Source organism: Bos indicus, chromosome 1 (genome assembly GCF_029378745.1).
Source record: "Bos indicus isolate NIAB-ARS_2022 breed Sahiwal x Tharparkar chromosome 1, NIAB-ARS_B.indTharparkar_mat_pri_1.0, whole genome shotgun sequence".
Lineage (NCBI taxonomy): Eukaryota > Metazoa > Chordata > Mammalia > Artiodactyla > Bovidae > Bos > Bos indicus.
The window spans coordinates 106,516,211-106,534,038 of record NC_091760.1 but is presented as its reverse complement, the minus strand read 5'-3'; the positions used below and the strand labels follow the sequence as shown (position 1 = coordinate 106,534,038).

Below are 17,828 nucleotides of genomic sequence, written 5' to 3'. Positions count from 1 at the left end.
TATGATAAGATTATGTGTATAGTTTTTTGGGGAGCAAGTGGTTTTTTGTTAGGCATATGCTGTTAAAATAAATTTCACTGTTAAAATATGGCAGCTATATATGTAAGGGGTCTTTATGGGCATAGGATAGCCCATTCTGATGCAGAAGTTAATAAGCTTGCCTTAAACATTACTTTTGCTCTTGGAGTTTCAGTTCTTTTTACTGGAGAATGAAGGGTGTTTTGTTTTTGTTGTTTATAAGAAATGGAGCCATCTAACTGAATCTTTACATTAGACTGAGATATATCTGTTTTGTTCTTTTACAAGAGTATGGTAAGGTGGGCAATAGTGGATGACTTGTGAAACTTAGAGATAGAATGCATTATTATCTTTGCTATGATCTGTAGAAGCCTATTTACTGCACAACTTCTGAATTGGGAAAGCGTATTAAATGCTTGATCTTAGGAGGAACTGTTAGGTGATTATTTATAAAACAACATGGAAAGAGTAAGTGTTTCATTAATTGTTTCATTGTTTTCATTTCAGGTTTGATTTGGTCAACTGTAACTTAAATGATGAGCATGTCAACAAAATGAAATCAGATAGAGTCCCAGATGTGGTAAGGCTTTAGATTTTTCCCCCCTTTTTCTTGTGTTGATGGGGATTAATGTAATTGTTATGGGGAAGATGCACGAGTTCACATTTTTTGAAAATAATAAACTTAGATATTTCTTTTGAAATTGCAGTTAAGTTATAATAGCAAAATCTTTATGTAAGATAATTATTCTTAATCTCAAAATCCAAGATTTATTGAGTTTTTTGTTTTCTCTTACCAAATTTTCATTCTGTCAAATTGCTTGATAGTATCCATAGAGCAAAAATAAATTTACAGCTAAAAACGATGACCTTTATTCTGTTCATTCTTTTAGGCTCAGTTTATTTCATGCCTTTTTTCTTCATTTTTTGGTGGCAGCTCATATAGATCTTATTAGTTCCCTGACCGGCGATCGAGCCCGTGCTTCCTACAGTGGAAGCGTGGAGTCTTAACCACTGCCAGGAAAGTCCCTCATGTATTGTTAAGAAGGCATTTAAAATTAACACCATCATTCAGGTTTGAATATAATTATTAGTTGAAAATAATCTTCACAGTATTAAGTCTTAAGAGAAAGGATGTTACTTCCAGAAAAAAAAAATGTTAATTTTTAACATGAGTTTATAAGAATCAGGAGCAACAGTGAATGTGAAATGTGAAAGGCTATTTCCTGCTTGCTTAACTTAATGTTTTAAAATAAATATTGATCTCTTTAGAAACTGTGGGCAGAAATCAAGTTGTGGCATAAGAAGGACTCCCCTCCTCATCACCCAATTGTGCTTTTATTAATTAATAAATTAGGAAATAGAAACGTGGTTTAGGTGTAAGTCTAAATCGGTATTTTTCAAAGAGGTCATAAAGAGATTAAAATGGTCTTACAAGATTTTGTGAAATTATTTTATCCCCACTTTATTAAATTGTTCTAGGACATATAGTTGTGAATATATATATGTAGTCTATAAGTATTTATTAGTAGGAATATGAGGGAGAAAAATTGTCTTCCTTTGATAATGTTTCAGAATGACTTACATGAATGGTAGCAGAAAACTGAACTTTGATGTAACAGAAGGAAAAAACCACCAGAAACATGAAATTTTTAATATTAAAAAGTCTCAGTCACTGGAAAATTTCAGTTAGTAAATTTAGCAGTTATACACATAAGGCTAAATGCATTCTCATAAAATATTAAGTACATTAATAAAAATGTTGAAAGTTCTGACACTGCTTCTTGATCTGTACTCCTTTCCTTTGAGGTATAACCACTATCATCAGTTGGCGGTCTTTCTGACATTCCCATAACCTTTCATTTAAAAAATTTTATTGGCTTTTGAGGTCCTGTTACTTAGTTCCCATTTTTTGTAATTTTGCAAATATTTCTTTAGGTATTAATCAAGAAGAGCTATGACCGTACCAGACGTCAGCGTCGTAGGAACTGGAAACTAAAAGAGCTTGCAAGAGATAGAGAAAACACAGATACAGATGATGAAAGGTCGCACTTTGTTTATACTTTTTACATTGTCTCAAAGGAAATCCTTTTGATAAATCTTTATGGTTTTTATATCATCAAGAAATAGTTACCACACGGTTGCTTCTTGCACTCAATATTAATTTTGTTTACTTATCAATATGTTGTTTGGATCACGATGAGCAGATATAATGACCTTTACCACAGATCTAGTTATTTTTTCCTGATTTGTGACCTGACGATTACAATGTTGTTATAGATGATTCATTTGAAAATATAATGAGTTCTTTTGGGTCCAGAGTATAATCCACAAGGTATAATAATAACCTTGTGGCTATCACAGAGAGCAAATGAGTACTTATGACTTAGTGTAAAAGAAAACAGCTCTTTGATACCAAATATGCTGATTTTCAATTTAAGGAGAAATGAAGATGCTGTGTTCTAGAAAAATTTATTGTGTGATTGGAAGAGTGGCCTTAATGATGACATTAATAATATTGGTATCTACGAAAATGAAAAGTTTAAATAAAGTGTCTTGAAATGTGAGTGGGAGACAGCAGTATTTATAAAATATAGTCTCATAGTGTAATTTAAAATAAGTACGTATGTATAAATATATAATATTAAATAGATATTGTAAGTACATATTTGACTGTTTCATCTATAGTCTTAAAAATGTTTGTATTTCAACTTGGCTATACATTTTTTGAGGGAGAGGGTAAAGTATGAAGGGGTCTTCTCATTGTCTTATATTTAATGTCCTCTTATATTCAAGTGGGGCTTCCCTGATAGTTTAGTTGGTAAAGATTCTGCATGCAATGCAGAAGACCCTGGTTGATTCCTGGGTCAGGAAGATCTGCTGGAGAAGGGACAGGCTACCCACTCCAGTATTCTTGGGCTTCCCTTCTGAGTTAGCTGGTAAAGAATCTGCCTGCAATGTGGGAGACCTGGGTTCGATCCCTAGGTTGGGAAGATCACCTGCGGAAGAGAATGGCTACCCACTCCAGGATTCTGGCCTGGAGAATTTCATGGCCTGTATAGTGATTTGGGTCATAAAGAGTCAGACATGACTGAGCTACTTTCACTTATATTCAAGTGTGTATTGTTTCTTATTAATCAGGTAATTTTGAAGGAAAATATTTTTCAAAAACTTGTCAGTGTTTATTTAAGATCCATATTTGACCTTCAGTTATTATTTTTAAAGATTTTAATACTTGGAACACACCTTGTAATAATGAAAATGAAGAAGACATTAACTTCATACTTTTTGGTAAAGGAGAGATACTTAAATGTTTCTTTATCCTTCTGTAGGCAATACCAAGATTTCCTTGAAGATCTTGAAGAAGATGAAGCAATTAGAAAAAATGTGAACATTTATAGAGGTTGGTGAATAAGGATTATTTAAGTTGTATCTTCTGTAAATAAATAATTACTGCACTATGAGTATCTTGATATCTTAAACTTCGATTCCATAAACCACTTTTATTGTATGTTCTAAAACTACGCTATAAACATTTACCCATCTTCCCCCTAAAAAAAAATCCCAAACTTTCACAACAGTAAAATACTGCTTACTTTGCTACATTTATATAATTTGCATCCTAGCATGATCCCTCAATTTGCTGTCCCCTATACAAATGGGTAGTTATTCATACATTTATGCAAGTTCAGTCATTCAGTGCATATTTAAATGGCTGCTCTGGATGTGATATAAGTGCTACAGATATAATATGGTTAAATAGTAGTAATGATGGGGAGGACAGGTATTTACATATTTCTATGTTTGTATTTATTTGAAGTTCTCTTTATATTTTGTTTTAGATTCAACCATTCCTGTGGAAAGTGACACAGATGATGAAGGAGCACCTCGAATTAGTCTGGCTGAGATGCTTGAAGACCTTCACATTTCTCAAGATGCTACTGGTGGTGAAGGTGAATCGATGATGACATGAGATCATGTTGTATATGGTTTCCACATCTGTAGGGTCAGGATGTTGGGCAAAATACTTTTACTGTCTGTTCTGTCTATGCCTTCACGTTGAGAGAAGAGAAATTTAGTTTTAAACCTGAATAAATGCAACTGTTTCAGTTGCTCACTTGAAGAACTGAAAAGTTGATGGCTTTGAAGGTTTAGATAAAAAATTACAGAGAATGGAATTATTACTGAAATTTAGGCCATTTACAAATAGGTTTATTGGCTTGCTTTTTTTATGAGACATTAGTATTTTCATATATTGTATAGCCCTGGGTTTAAAAGCTTGCAAGTTGTGATTCCTTGGAGGTTATCTAAACCTTCAAGCACTAAACATGCTTTTACATTCTTTTTATATTGATTGCTTTAGTGGAAGAGCATATGAAAAGTCATTTTTAGGATCAACTTGTAGGGCACTTTAATCTACTTTAGATCATTTTTATATCCTTGGGATAGGAAAATTAGGGGTTCAGTTTATAACTGGACATTCAGTAGAAAAGTTACCTTTTTTTATTTATAGTATCTACATCTTCAAAAGCTGTTAAGGTGGGGATAATCTTATTTTTTGTTGCAGAAGAAGATATATTTAAAATATTTACAAATTATACAGCAAACAGAGTATTGAAAGGTTAAATAATAATTTATTCCTGAATTGTTTTGGTCTGTGCCAGCAGCTTAGTGTTGTAGCTGCTTATGTTATAAAAATGTCTTCCTGTCTCTACAAGGGTTTTGCTTTTAAAATTTTGGTTTACAAATTGAGAAGGAATTCTGTCTTTATAAGTTTGTTTCATTGAACACATCACCATCAAAAAGAATGTTAGAATCCAGCATATGGATGATGAAATAATATGTGCTCTTCTTGCTTTATAAAACCATGAATCAGATTTAAATAGGAAATACCTTTCATATCCTTGAAGGGAAAGCATTGGTTTGGTTTTTAAAGTGTTCTGAAAATGAAGTTTTAAGATCCTATTTCTATAAGCAAGACAACTGAGCATGCCAGAACTAAGAGCCAACTCATAAATTCTATATATATATCACTAAATAAGGAAATTGAGTAAGTGCTGAATGAAACACTTTCCTATTTAAGATTTGACTCCTTAATCCTGAAGTTATGAATAAAGCTATGTTCTTTCTAAAGTGACTTCTTTTCTGTCTGTATATTTAAAATTTTTACCTGTGGTCTGTCTTTATCTCTTCCTGTGTCAAGACTTTAAAAAGCATGAAAATAAAAACAATCTCGCCCTTTTTTGTGTCCTTGAAGTGATTATGTTTGTGTCATATTTAAGTTTCTTGCAGTTTTCTTAGATAGAATTAGTGTTTTGTTACTTGTTTTGATGTTGTCTTTATGAGGAATGAAATCTGTTGGTTAAAAGAAAGCTGTGACAAGATGAGGGAATATAGCTAAAAGCAAAGCTGTTAGCCAAGATTGTGTGCACAGTTGTACTGCCTTGCTAAATCTGCCATTTTAGAGGATAGTTCCCAGGCTTATGGATCCCAAAATACTATTGTTGATGTCCCAGAGGTGATACGATTTGAGAAGTGCTGGTATTAATCAGAACCACAGAAACCTGACTTACAACCCAGTTTATAAATATGAATACTTTCTAAGTCAATATGATTATTTTCTTATAGCCAGATCTCCACGTCAAGCCACTATTTTATAGGCAAAAGGCCCTTGATGAACAGGGAAGCAGTCCAGGGGAGAGGGTTGCTTCAGTAGTTAAGATGCTTAACAGCATCAAGCTAGTTCCTTGCCACAGTAGAACCCAGAATTCCAGGCTTTGTGCTGGGACACTGTTCTCTGGTCAGTTTTGGAGTAAGTACTAAGAGCATTTCCATGACTCACATTTAATTTCGTTAAATGTGTTCATGGTGATTCTTACCTTTAGATAACTTGATCTGTTATTTTTAGCGTGAAGGATGTTTATTTTAAAAAATAATTGAATTTTGACATAATTTCAGACAAAAGTTGCAGAATAGTAAAAAGAATTCCTGGAAACCCTTCACTCATATTTGCCAAATGTAAACACAACCTTATTTTTTTTCTTTGTCTTTTAAAATATTTTTTTTTTTCCTGAGCCATTTATTAGTACTGCCCTAAATACTTGTTTTTTTTTTTCTCTCCAAAGCAAGGAATTTTCTTACATAATCACAGTGCAATAATCAAAATCAGAGAATTAACATTGACACAATATTGTTATGTAATCAGTGGACCACACTGAAATTTTGTCATTTATCCCATCTATAATAAACTCCTTATCTAAGATTGTGTTGTGTGGAGTTCTCTTACTGGACTTCTTTGATCTGAGCCCGTTCCTGAGTTTTTTTAAAGGTGTAATTGGCATTTTTGAGGAGTCCAAAGGAGTCCAAACCAGTTGTTTTTGTAGAATGGCCTCAGTTTAGCCTGGTCTGATATTTCCTCATTAAGCCCTTTTAGCAGGATTACCCCAGAAGTAGTGGTAAATTCTCAGTGCATTGCCTCAGGAAATGTATGGTGTTGATTAGTCCAGGTGTTTTCAGACCTTGGGTTATTTTAAGTTGGTTTTCTGTTTGAAGGGATTAAAAAACTTGATCCTTTGCAGTTGTTACTTTAACTTGATTTTTCTTTTTAAATTCATTAATTTTTAAATGGTGAAGCGTATGCTTTGATTTACATTATTTGAATTTTAACATGTAGAGATCCTTATAATTGCCACTACAATTTAAAAAAATCCTGTCATCCTCCCCAGCTCCCCTGAATTCCCTTTGCTACCCTACCCCTTTGTTTTCAAACCATTCACCTATCCTTCACCCCTGCCAACTTCCAGTCTGTTTTTTAACCTTAGGGTTTGCTTTTTCCAAAATATGTAATATGAAATCATACAGTATGTAGCCACTTAAGTCTGCTTCTTTTCAAATAGCATGTGCAGTTGAGATTTGTCTAAGGTGTGGTATATATCAAGAGTTTGTTATTTTTATTTTGAATACTGTTAACATTGGTTGTACCACAGTTTATCCATTCCCCTGTTGAGACACATTTGAATTTCCAGGTTTTGATGATTAGGAGTAAAGCTCTTGTGAACATTTTTGCATAGGTTTTCATTTTACTGGGATAAATAACTAGGGATCTGATTATTGGATCTTTATAGTATTGTGTATTTAACTGTTTTCCAGTTGATTTGTGCCTTTTTGAAAGTTTCCAACCAGGCTTCCCTGGTGGTTCAGAAGTAAAGAGTTCCATCTGCACTGCAGAAGGTGCAGGAGCTGTGGGTTCGATCCCTGGGTTGGGAAGATCCTCTGGCAAAGGGAATAGCAGCCACTCCAGTATTCTTGCCTGGAGAGTCCCCGTGGACAGAGGAACCTGGTGGGCTATAGTCCTGGGGTCACACGACTGAAGGGACTTGAGCACTCACGCATGCTTTCCCACCAGCAGTGTGTCAGCATCTCAGTTACTGTGTATCCTCACTACCACTTGATGTCATTTTTTTTTTTTAACCATTTTTATAGATAGTAGATGGTGTGCTTTGTGGCTTTTTTTAATTTACATTTTCCTAATGGAGTCGCAGAGTTGCATATGACTGAGCAGGCACACATAGACACACAAGATGGCTTATTATGTTGAGCATCTTTTCATATGCTTACTTGATATATGTATATCTTCAACTGATAAAATTGCTGTTCAAAACCTTTGCCTACTTTTAAAGATCAGATTATTTATTTTCTTTTTGTTAATTTTTTCTATTGATGCTCACGTTCTGTAGTTGGCTAGGGGGTGTGCCATCAGTCTGGCTCCTTTGTCCTTTTCACATGTTCTCCTCTATATATTTAATTTTATTCATGGAGGCTGATAATGGAACTCTTTGAGCAAGTTTTGGGTTTCCCTTATTCAGGGCCTTTGTGCAGTCTGCTTTTGGCTTGTTTTCATGATAGGGACAAATTTTCCTAAAAATAGACCAATTTACTTAAAAATAGGCCAGCCTCAGTTGAGTCATCCTAGGAATTAAGGAATCAGGAAATGGTGTCATAAAAAGCACAGATGTAGGCTGTTCATTCTCGGTTTATCAGTTCTGTCACATGTTAAACTAACTTGAGCAGTAAGGTGGTGAGCCTTGATGAAAGCAAGAAATCAGTCTCACTCTCTCTACCTAAAAGTAGTTTAAGGAGAATAATCAGTTTGATACATTTTGAAAGAGCTGCCTTATTGCCTTGGAAAGAGGCATGTTGGAGGATTCCTTCTGGTAAAACAAGATCTATAATATTTCAAACTTAATAGAAGTAGTTTTGATAGTCACTGTGTTTCTGTATCAATTCTGCTTGTACAGATGGTCACTGATTTATGGTGGTTCAGTTTAGGATTGTTCAACTTTATGATGGTGCGAAAATGATGTGTATTCAGTAGAAACTGTACTTCGAATTTTGGTCTTTTCTGGGCCTGCTGCTGGCTGCTGCTGCTAAGTCGCTTCAGTCATGTCTGACTCTGCGACCCCATAGACGGCAGCCCACCAGGCTCCTCTGTCCATGGGATTCTCCAGGCAAGAACACTGGAGTGGGTTGCCATTTCCTCCTTAAGTGCACGAAAGTGAAAAGTCAAAGTGAAGTCGCTCAGTCATGTCCGACTCCTAACGACCCCATGGACTGCGGCCTACCAGGCTCCTCCGTCCATGGGATTTTCCAGGTAAGAATACTGGAGTGGGGTGCCATTGCCTTCTCCATTTCTAGGGCTAGAAATATGCAATACAATACTCTTGTGCTGTTGATCAGTGGCATCGAGCGTAGCTCCAAGTCAGCAATGAGGGTAAACAATAAACTTACGGTCATTCTGTATCCATACAACCGTTCTATTTTTCCCTTCAATATAGTGTTCCATTGTAAATCAACTAACTATACTTCACTTTTAAAAAATTTTGTAAAAAAATATTTGGGGAAAAGTTACAGTGATTTATATAGCATTTACATTGTATTGTGCTTCACTGGTGGCTCAGATGGTAAAGAGTCTGCCTGTAATGCCTGAGACCGGGTTTGATCCCTGGATCAGGAAGATCTGGAGAAGGAAATGGCAACCCACTCCAGTGTTCTTGCCTGGAAAGTCTGTGGAAGGAGAAGCCCGGTGGGCCATAGTTCATGGGGTGGCAAAGAGTTGGACACGACTGGGCGACCAACACTTTCACTTTACATTGTATTAAGGATTTTAAATAAATCTAGAAATGATTTGAAGTGTACACCATGGTGTGTGCAGTGTGTAAATATTATGCCCTTTATCCTTGTAGTTTGGAGCCTCTGGGGTGTCCTGGAACTAATCCTTTGCAGATTCTCAGGGACATCTGTACTAGGTCAGTTATTTATTTAGACCAACATGGACTCATGAGTACTTACTTTATATTGAGGTTATTAGCTAATACTACTGTACTTTGCTGTTTGAGTTGTTCTAGCTTCAGCTATTTGTAGCTCTTTTGGTTGGTCTTCCTTTGACACAACCCCATTGGGCTTGTATATGTGTTTTTTTCCCTTTTCCTCTCCTTTCTCCTCCTCCCCTCTCTCTACTTCCCCTTTCCCCATTCCTTGTCTCCCTTGCCCTTCACATTCCCCTTCTCTGCCACCATAATTATGGTACTACAGACTCATTTTGTATAAATCTGCTTTAGAATCAGCCATTTTGCCAAGAAATTCTGGTTTCATTTATTGGAGAATGGTTTTAAAAGCCAGTATCTAGGCACAAGTTATGCTTGTTGCTGCTGCTGCTGCTGCTAAGTCGCTTCAGTCGTGTCCGACTCTGTGCGACCCATAGACGGTAGCCCACCAAAGCCCTGATGCTGAATTTAGTGGGATCCCGACTGCTTACAGGGACCACACTTCCGTACACGTGCAGCTCTTGGACTATGGACACACCCCCAACCAATTCGAAACGGAATGTCTCCTCTGAACACTTCTGTAATCTCAGGAGGCCAATCAAAATGTCCTGATCTGGGTCTTTGTACGATAAGAAGGTTTCCCAGCCTCCATTTGCAACATAATCTCTTCTCACCAATTCAACCTGGTATGGCCAGACTTTGTGATGAATTTCTTGGATTCCAACCTCTCTGGTTCTCACATCATGACACTGTATTCCAAGGTCTTTCATTCTTGCAAATGCCAGCTCTCTCAAGTTTCCGTGCTCCACTCCTGAGCTGACTAACGGCATTGGAATATCTCTCTGCATGTGGTACACTCGAGTCCACGGGGGAACGAGGGCCAGGATCCGGGCCACCAATTCGATCAGATCGCTGGGGGAATAACTCTTGTATCTTCCTGACTTCCAGAGCTCATAGAGCCCTGTCCCACGAATCACCAGGGTAGGGTAGAGTTTCAAACCGTCAGGATGGAAAGCTGGGTTCTTGAAAAACTCTGTAAACTGTTCAGTGTCTCTCTCCAGCCCCACGTTCAGCAGATCAGGCATCATGTGAGCCACCACTTTGAAGCCAGAATCTTTGGCCAGGTGGAAGGACTCGCACACTGCCTTCACAGTGTGGCCCCGGTTGGTATCTCTGGCCACATCCTCATAGACACTCTGCACCCCAATCTCTAGCCTTGTGCAGCCGTAGGTCAACATGTCACTGAGATGCCACTTCATGCAGTAATCTGGTCTGGTCTCAATAGTAATTCCTATGCACTTTGTGAGGCTTCTCTCAGAGTACTTGACGGCCTCATAAATATTGTTGGAGGTATGTCCTGATAAGGCATCATGTAAATCTTGAATAAAATAATCTCTGTATTCTTCTGGATGGGCCATAAATGTTCCACCCATCACGATAAATTCCACTTTATCCACCCTGTGACCAAGTTGTTTTAACTGTTCTATCTGGTTTCTAGTCTGCAGGTAAGGGTCATACCTCGTATGGATAGCTCACGTGGAGGTTGGCTTATATTCATTGTAAGACTGGGTGGAATATTCAAAATCTGAATCAGGTCCGCCAGGGCAGTACACACATGTATTTCCTGTAAAACTGATGTGTGGACATCTGTGGGGTTTGCACATGACAGCCACAACAGCAGTCCCACTGGCAGTTCTGATGGGTTTCGCCTTGAGCTTGGGGACCAAGACCTTCCAATACTGAGGCAGGACCACAGCGATGATGTCCACCAGGCGGGGCTGCGCCAAGAGCCCATATTTGGCAGCTGTCCTGGTCTTCACCTTATTTAGATCAATGTCTTTTCCCTGTTCGTGAGCTTCAATTAGTTGTTTAATAACATCTCCTATGGTCAGCATCATTAGCTGAGCAGGGCTGAGATCGCCTTTGTGCTTCTGCCTCATCTCTCCGCTGTCATAGCAGTCGCCACCCCAGAAAATGTAGATATCTACTCCTCGTTACTGTTTTTATATGTACTTGTCTCTCTAACTAGACTTTTCTAATTAGCATTTATTTAAGGCAACGCAAGTGCAGTGCATAGTCTTCAGGTAGTTAATAGTATGATTTGATTGAAGTCAGTATTTTAAAAAATGGGCATAGTTTTAAGTAATTACTTATGAGTTTGTCCATGAAATAAGAAATCAAGCAAATGTACATGGTGTTAGAGAGGCAGTAAATGGGATTTGTAGGGAGAGTTATTTATGTTGGTCAAGACTTCATTTTACTTAAAACCTATCTAATTCTAAGCTTGATAAATTTTATTTGAGTAGTACTGATTATAATTAGTGAACTACAGTATCATCATTAGTGACCTAGTAGCATCACAAACTGGTAAGTGCAACACACAGTAAATAGTTTTCTTCCTTCAGGGTACTTTATATAATAGCACAAATGGTATTTGTAAATGGTTATGTGGACAGAGAAGTACAGATGACCTACTCAGACAAGGTAGCCTTTAATAAAAAGGATAAACTATTGGGCTGTATTCAGGAAGTATTAAGTATGTCTGATAATTCTTTGTTTATGCATTTAGATCAGAAATAATGTTGAAGCTCAGGCTGCTTGACAGAGGCTGAAATAAATCCATGTTCATCTGGAATCTAGAGTGTCCGCATAAGTGAATGCTGTAGAAGTCTCTGGAGAGTGTTATGAGACAGATTCCTGGGATGGTGACACTATGAATAGCCTGGGATGTGGAATTCTATGTTTCAGAGAGGATCTTAAAAATATCTGTGTTCTGATTGTACAGTTCTGTTTTGGCATTTTGCCTTTTTTTTTAAAATTGGAGAATAGTTACAGTGTTGTGTTACTGTCAGTTATATGGCAAAGCGAGTCAATTATACATATAAACTCTTTTTTTTAGATTCTTTTCCCGTATAGGCCATTACAGAGTACTGAGTGGAGTTCCCCGTGCTATCCAGTAGGTCTTTTAGTTCCCTGTTTTGTGTATAGTAATGTGTATATGTCAGTCCCAGTCTCCCAGTTCATCCCTCCCCCTCTACCCCCACCTTTCTGCCTGGTAACCATACATTTGTTTTCTTCGTCTGTGACTGTATTTCTGTAACATTTTGCCTTTCATTTTGTAAGAATACATAGATTCTGATCCTCAGCAAATTTGTATATTGCAAAAGTTTGTTTGGGGTTGTTTCCCCAGTCCCTTACTCTTTGCCTTCCCTAGTCACGTTGGCCTTTTTTCTCTTTTCATAGGAAATGGTCTGATACTCATAGTAAGGGATGGATAAATAGTTATGGAGTAAAGTGTTAGTGCTGGGAGTATTTTCATTTTTGTTAGGGACCAAAGGCTTAAGCAAAGACACAGTCAGATGGAGGAAACATTTTGGGAGATAGCAAGTCTTCTGAGTGTGGTAGGTTGAATTATTGGTTACAATTCTTAATCCCTCTGTAGGTAATAAATAGCATTCTATTTCCCCAGTTCTCATGGTGATGGAGTGTATTTCTTTGCTCCTTAACTTTGGACTTGGCTGTGTGCCTTGCTTTGGCAGTGAGGTGTTAGTGGATATGGTAAGAAGATTAAAATGCCTTTGCTTATTTGCACTTGTGTTCCTGTCTTTCTATTTTCACCACAAAGAGAAATGCCCTTGATAGTCTCTGCCTCTTCAACTGGGCTCAGAATGGAACATCTGAAGCAGGGTCATGCTAAATAACTGTGTTTTTTTTTTTTTCAAATATGTGAGCACTTTTTATTTTCTAGGCAGCATACTAGCCTCAATGTACAGTGCTAAATATAACAGACATGGGTCTTGCACTCAGGGAAGTCACATTCTAGTGGGGTTGACAGATAAAGTTGTTCAGTTGGTAAGTCATGTCCGACTGTTTGCGACCCCATGGACTGCAGCACACCAGGCTTCCCTGTCCTTCACAATCTCCTGGAGTTTGCTAAAACTCTTGTCCATTAAGTCAGTGATGCTACCCAACCCTTTCATTCTCTTTTGCCCCCTTCTCCTCCTGCCTTCAATCTTTCCCAGCATCAGGGTTTTTCCCAGTGAGTTGGGTCTTCAAATCAGGTGGCCAGAATATTGGAGCTTAAGCTTCAGCTTCAGTCCTTTCAATGAACATTTAGGTTCGACTTCCTTCAGGATTGATTGGTTTGCTCTTGTTGTCTAAGGAACTCTCAAGAGTCTTCTCCAGCACCACAGTTTGAAAGCATGAATTCTTTGGTTCTCAGGCTTCTCTTTTTAAAAAAATTTATTTATTTTAATTAGAGGATAGTTATTTTACAATATTGTGTTGGTTTTTGCCATACATCAACATGAATTGGCCACAGGTATACATTCTTTTTGATCAAATTCTCATATCTGTACATGACTACTGGAAAAACCATAGCTTTGACTAGACGGACCTTTGTTGGCAAACTAATGTCTCTGCTTTTTAACGTGCTGTCTAGGTTGGTCATAGCTTTTGTTTCAAGGAGTAAGCGTCTTTTAATCTCATGGCAGCAGTCACCATCTGCGGTGATTTTGGAACCCAAGAAAATAAAGCCTGTCACTGTTTCCATTGTTTCCCCATTGATTTGCATGAAGTGATGGGACTGGACACCATGATCTTAGTTTTTTGAATGCTGAGTTTTAAGCTAGCTTTTCCAGTCTTTCATCCTCATCAAGAGGCTTTTTATTTATGCTTCGCTTTCTGCCATTAGATTGGTATCATTTGCATAAATGGGGTTGTTGATATTTCTCCTGGCAATCTTGATTCCAGCTTGTGATTCATCCAGCCTGGCATTTCACATGATGTACTCTATAAGTAAGGTGACAATATACAGCCTTGATGTACTCCTTTTCCAGTTTTGAACTAGTCCACTGTTCCTTGTCTGGTTCTAACTGTTGCTTCTTGACCTGCAAACAGGTTTCTCATGAGGTCAGTAAGGTTGTCTAGTGTTCCGTTTCTCTAAGAATTTCCCACAGTTTGTTGTGATTCACACAGTCAGAGGCTTTAGCATTGTCAATGAAGCAGTAGTAGATATTTCTCTGGAATTCCCTTGCTGTTTTCTGTGATCCCGCAGATGTTGGCAATTTGATCTCTGGTTCCTCTGCCTTTTCTAAATGCATCTTGTACATCTGGAATTTCTCAGTTCATGTACTATTAAATCCTAGCTTGAAGGATTTTGAGCATTTCTTTGCTAACATGCGAAATGAGTGCAATTGTACAGTAGTTTGAACCTTATTTACATTGTGCTTCTTTGGGATTGGAATGAAAACTGACGTTTTCCAGTCCTGTGGCCACAGCTGAGTTTTCCAAATTGGTTGACATACTTAGTGCAGCACCTTAACAGAATCATCTTTTAGTATTTGAAATAAAGAAAGTGAAGTCGCTCAGTCGTGTCTGACTCTTTGCAACCCCATGGACTAACTTCCAGGCTCCTCCATCCATGGGATTCTCCAGGCAAGAGTACTGGAGTGGGTTGCCATTTCCTTCTCCTAAATAACTGTTAATGCCAAGTATGAGAATAAATGATTATTGTTAAGCCATTGAGTTTTGGAGTGGTTTCTTATGTGGTATTATTGGCAATAGCTAACTGACAGTCTCATCTTTAAAATTCATTTCATTAAGTAGTTGTTAATGGACAGTACTTTTTCTGATGTAGAAACAGGCAGTCTCCCTTCCCCCCTCTCATCACATAGGGTTACAGTTAAGATGATGGGGGTATACTCCTGTAGATTCCCTTAAAGCAGCCTGAGTTTTACTGCTACTTTCACTGTTGTGAGCAGATATAAAAATTTTATTGGGTTCATTCCCACGCATTCTCCTGCCTTTTTTTTAGGCTTTACTGGTTTAAATAATGGTGTCTTGAGCAGATGGGGGAGGAGGCCAAGAAGACCTAGCTCTGGTTGTCCCAATTCATGCTTCAAGCTAGCAACTTCATTTTTATTTAGATAGTTGATTTTCATGTAAGATTTTTTTAGGGAAAAACAGGTATTTTTTACAAAATTAAAAATTGTTGCTTGTAAACAAACTTGTACATTCATACCGTGGGATATTCATCAGTAAAAGGGAATGAACTGTTTGATATACACAACTTGGATGGATCTCAAGGGAATTATGCTGAGTGAAAAGAGTCAATCTCAAAAGTTTATAAATTGTGTCATTCCATTTATATAACATTCTTGAAACAACACATTTATAAAGAGAATGGCTTAGTGATTGTCAGCATTTAGTGATGGGGGTGTGTGTGGAGGTTGGGTGTGGCTATACTGAGATTGCACATGGGAGCTATGATGATGGAAGAGTTCCGTAGTTTGATTGTGGTGATCACGTGGAAACTACATAGGTGATAAAATAGCACAGACAGGTGTGCACACACGCATATACATACACATATGTCTGTTAAACTGGTAAAATCTGAATAAGCGCTATGGATTGTCTCAGTGTCAGTTTCCTTATTTTGGTCCTGTACTATAGTTACGTAAGATGTTAGTTACCATGGTGGGAGGATAAATGAAGAATGCACAGGACCTCGCTGTGTATGTGTGTGTGTATATTTATATGTTTTCTACTTCCTGTAAGTAGATTGTTATTTCAGAATTAAAATTTGAGAGTTAAAAGCATTGCCATGTATACAAGCTAATAGTGAAAGTGAAGTGAAAGTGTGGGTTGCTCAGTCGTGTCCAACTCTTTGTGACCCCGTGGACTGTAGCCCGCCAATCTCCTCTGTCCATGGTATTTTCCAGGCAAGAATATTGGAGTGGGTTGCCAGTCCTTTCTCCAGGATATCTTCCTGACCCAGGGATTGAACTTGGGTCTCCTGCATTGCAGGCAGATTCTTTACTGTCTGAGTCATTAGGTAGAGCTAATATTAGAGGAAAAGAAATGATTCTTTCTTTAATAGTAAATCGTGTGTATGTTGTGTGTATGCTCATACACTCAGTTGTGTCTGACTCTTTGTGACCCCGTGGACTGTAGCCCACCAGGCTTCTCTGTCCATGGAATTTTCCAGGCAGGAATACTGGAGCAGGTTTCCATTTCCTCCTCCAGGGTAATGTGTTTCTTGCGTCTCCTGCATTGCAGGTAGATTCTTTACCACTGAGCCACCAATAGTAAATCATCATAATAAATAAATCAGGTGATTTATTTGAAAGAAATTTAAGTGAATATTGACACATTTTATTAGGCAATTTATTCATTTTTTGATAATTGACATATTCTTTAGAGAAAAATGTGATGGAAGAGAGGGTGCTTGTATGTATGTATGTGTGTTTATTTAGTTCCATCTAGTGAAATTATTGGAGTCCACAAAAGGACCCTTTGTTATTGCTGTCATTAGCAAAAGGGAAGAGGAGGATTTTAGGTGAGGGAAAAGAGAGGATCTTCATTTTGAGGTTGTTATTAGGCAGAAGGCAACTAATGAGGACTAGCAATTTTCAGTTTTGGCAATCCAAGGAGACCTTTGTGTTAAATTAAAAGCAGTTTTCTTTCCATTAAGAATGTTCAGATCTATTAATATAAATGTTCACAATACCATGCTCCTTTGCTGTCAGATATTATTATGGAAAGGTTAGCATCAGACATGTAGCATGACTTACGGAACCATATTTACCCCCAAGCATATGAATGAATCTATCAAGAAGGAAGGGAAGTTGGTCATATCCTTTATTATATAACTTTTATTATAATTTCCTTTTTCTAAAGTATGAGGATACAAAATAAATGTTTATTTTAAAGGCCCACAGGTGGTACTCAGCTGTCTTTACCATACAGTCGCATTTTTTTTTCATATGACATCATGTGGAAATACAATTTTTAGTCTACTTGTATGTGTGTGAAAGGAAGTATAGAATATAGTTAAGTGCATAGACATAAGAGATGTCTTGAGTTCACATCCCAGCTGTGATCCTCAGGCAGGTACTTTCCTTCTCTGACTCAATCTCCTTATCTGTAAAATGGGAATTCAGTTTGTTTAAAATTGTGTCCAATGATTATGAAGATAATATTACAGAAGTGGAGTATTTTTGAGATGGTCTGTACACTATTCTGACATAAAGGAGTTGGAAGTGCAAAAAGGAAGACAAGGGGCCTGGAGCAGGAAAAAGGAAGATGAAGGTCAGAAGTGTATCAGAAGAGATCAGAAGTGGTGTTGCCTTTGAGTTGACCTGCTATTGTACTCCTGAAGACACCAGGGTCTGCTGAAGTGGTGTCGCTTAACTAAAGGCTGATGATTCTGCACTGGCTGCTCATCTGGAGTCTATTTCCATAGCAGCAAGTGTCCACCAGCAACTGTCACACACTGGAAGCCAGGGCCTTTCTGCTTCTTCAGGTTCCTCTGTTCCCTTCAGTGCCTAACAGGAAGCCACCCAGCAGGAGACCTTAGAAATATATCAATAGTTTGATGTTTCCCAGCCCCAGATGTTCAGAGTAGCATAAAGAAGGGTAGGTGGGGTGAAAATAACAGGTAACTAATCTGTGCAACGGAGAAGGCAATGGCACCCACTCCAGTACTCT

At 37.7% G+C, this 17,828-nt stretch overlaps 1 protein-coding gene and 1 pseudogene across 1 annotated transcript in view; one reads left to right on the top strand and one right to left on the bottom strand.

Moving 5' to 3' along the window:
• Window positions 1-5,256, top strand: part of NMD3 (NMD3 ribosome export adaptor) — a 36,683-nt gene extending 31,427 nt beyond the window's left edge. The window contains exons 13-16 of the mRNA XM_019959976.2: window positions 526-598; window positions 1,954-2,060; window positions 3,348-3,418; window positions 3,858-5,256. Of these exons, the coding sequence (XP_019815535.1) occupies window positions 526-598; window positions 1,954-2,060; window positions 3,348-3,418; window positions 3,858-3,988 (382 nt within the window). The 3' untranslated portion in view covers window positions 3,989-5,256. The remainder of the gene's footprint in view (window positions 1-525; window positions 599-1,953; window positions 2,061-3,347; window positions 3,419-3,857) is intronic.
• A 2,655-nt stretch (window positions 5,257-7,911) lies between these two features.
• On the bottom strand, window positions 7,912-11,322 carry LOC109562984 (elongator complex protein 3 pseudogene; annotated as a pseudogene).
• Between the last annotated feature and the right edge of the window lie 6,506 nt (window positions 11,323-17,828).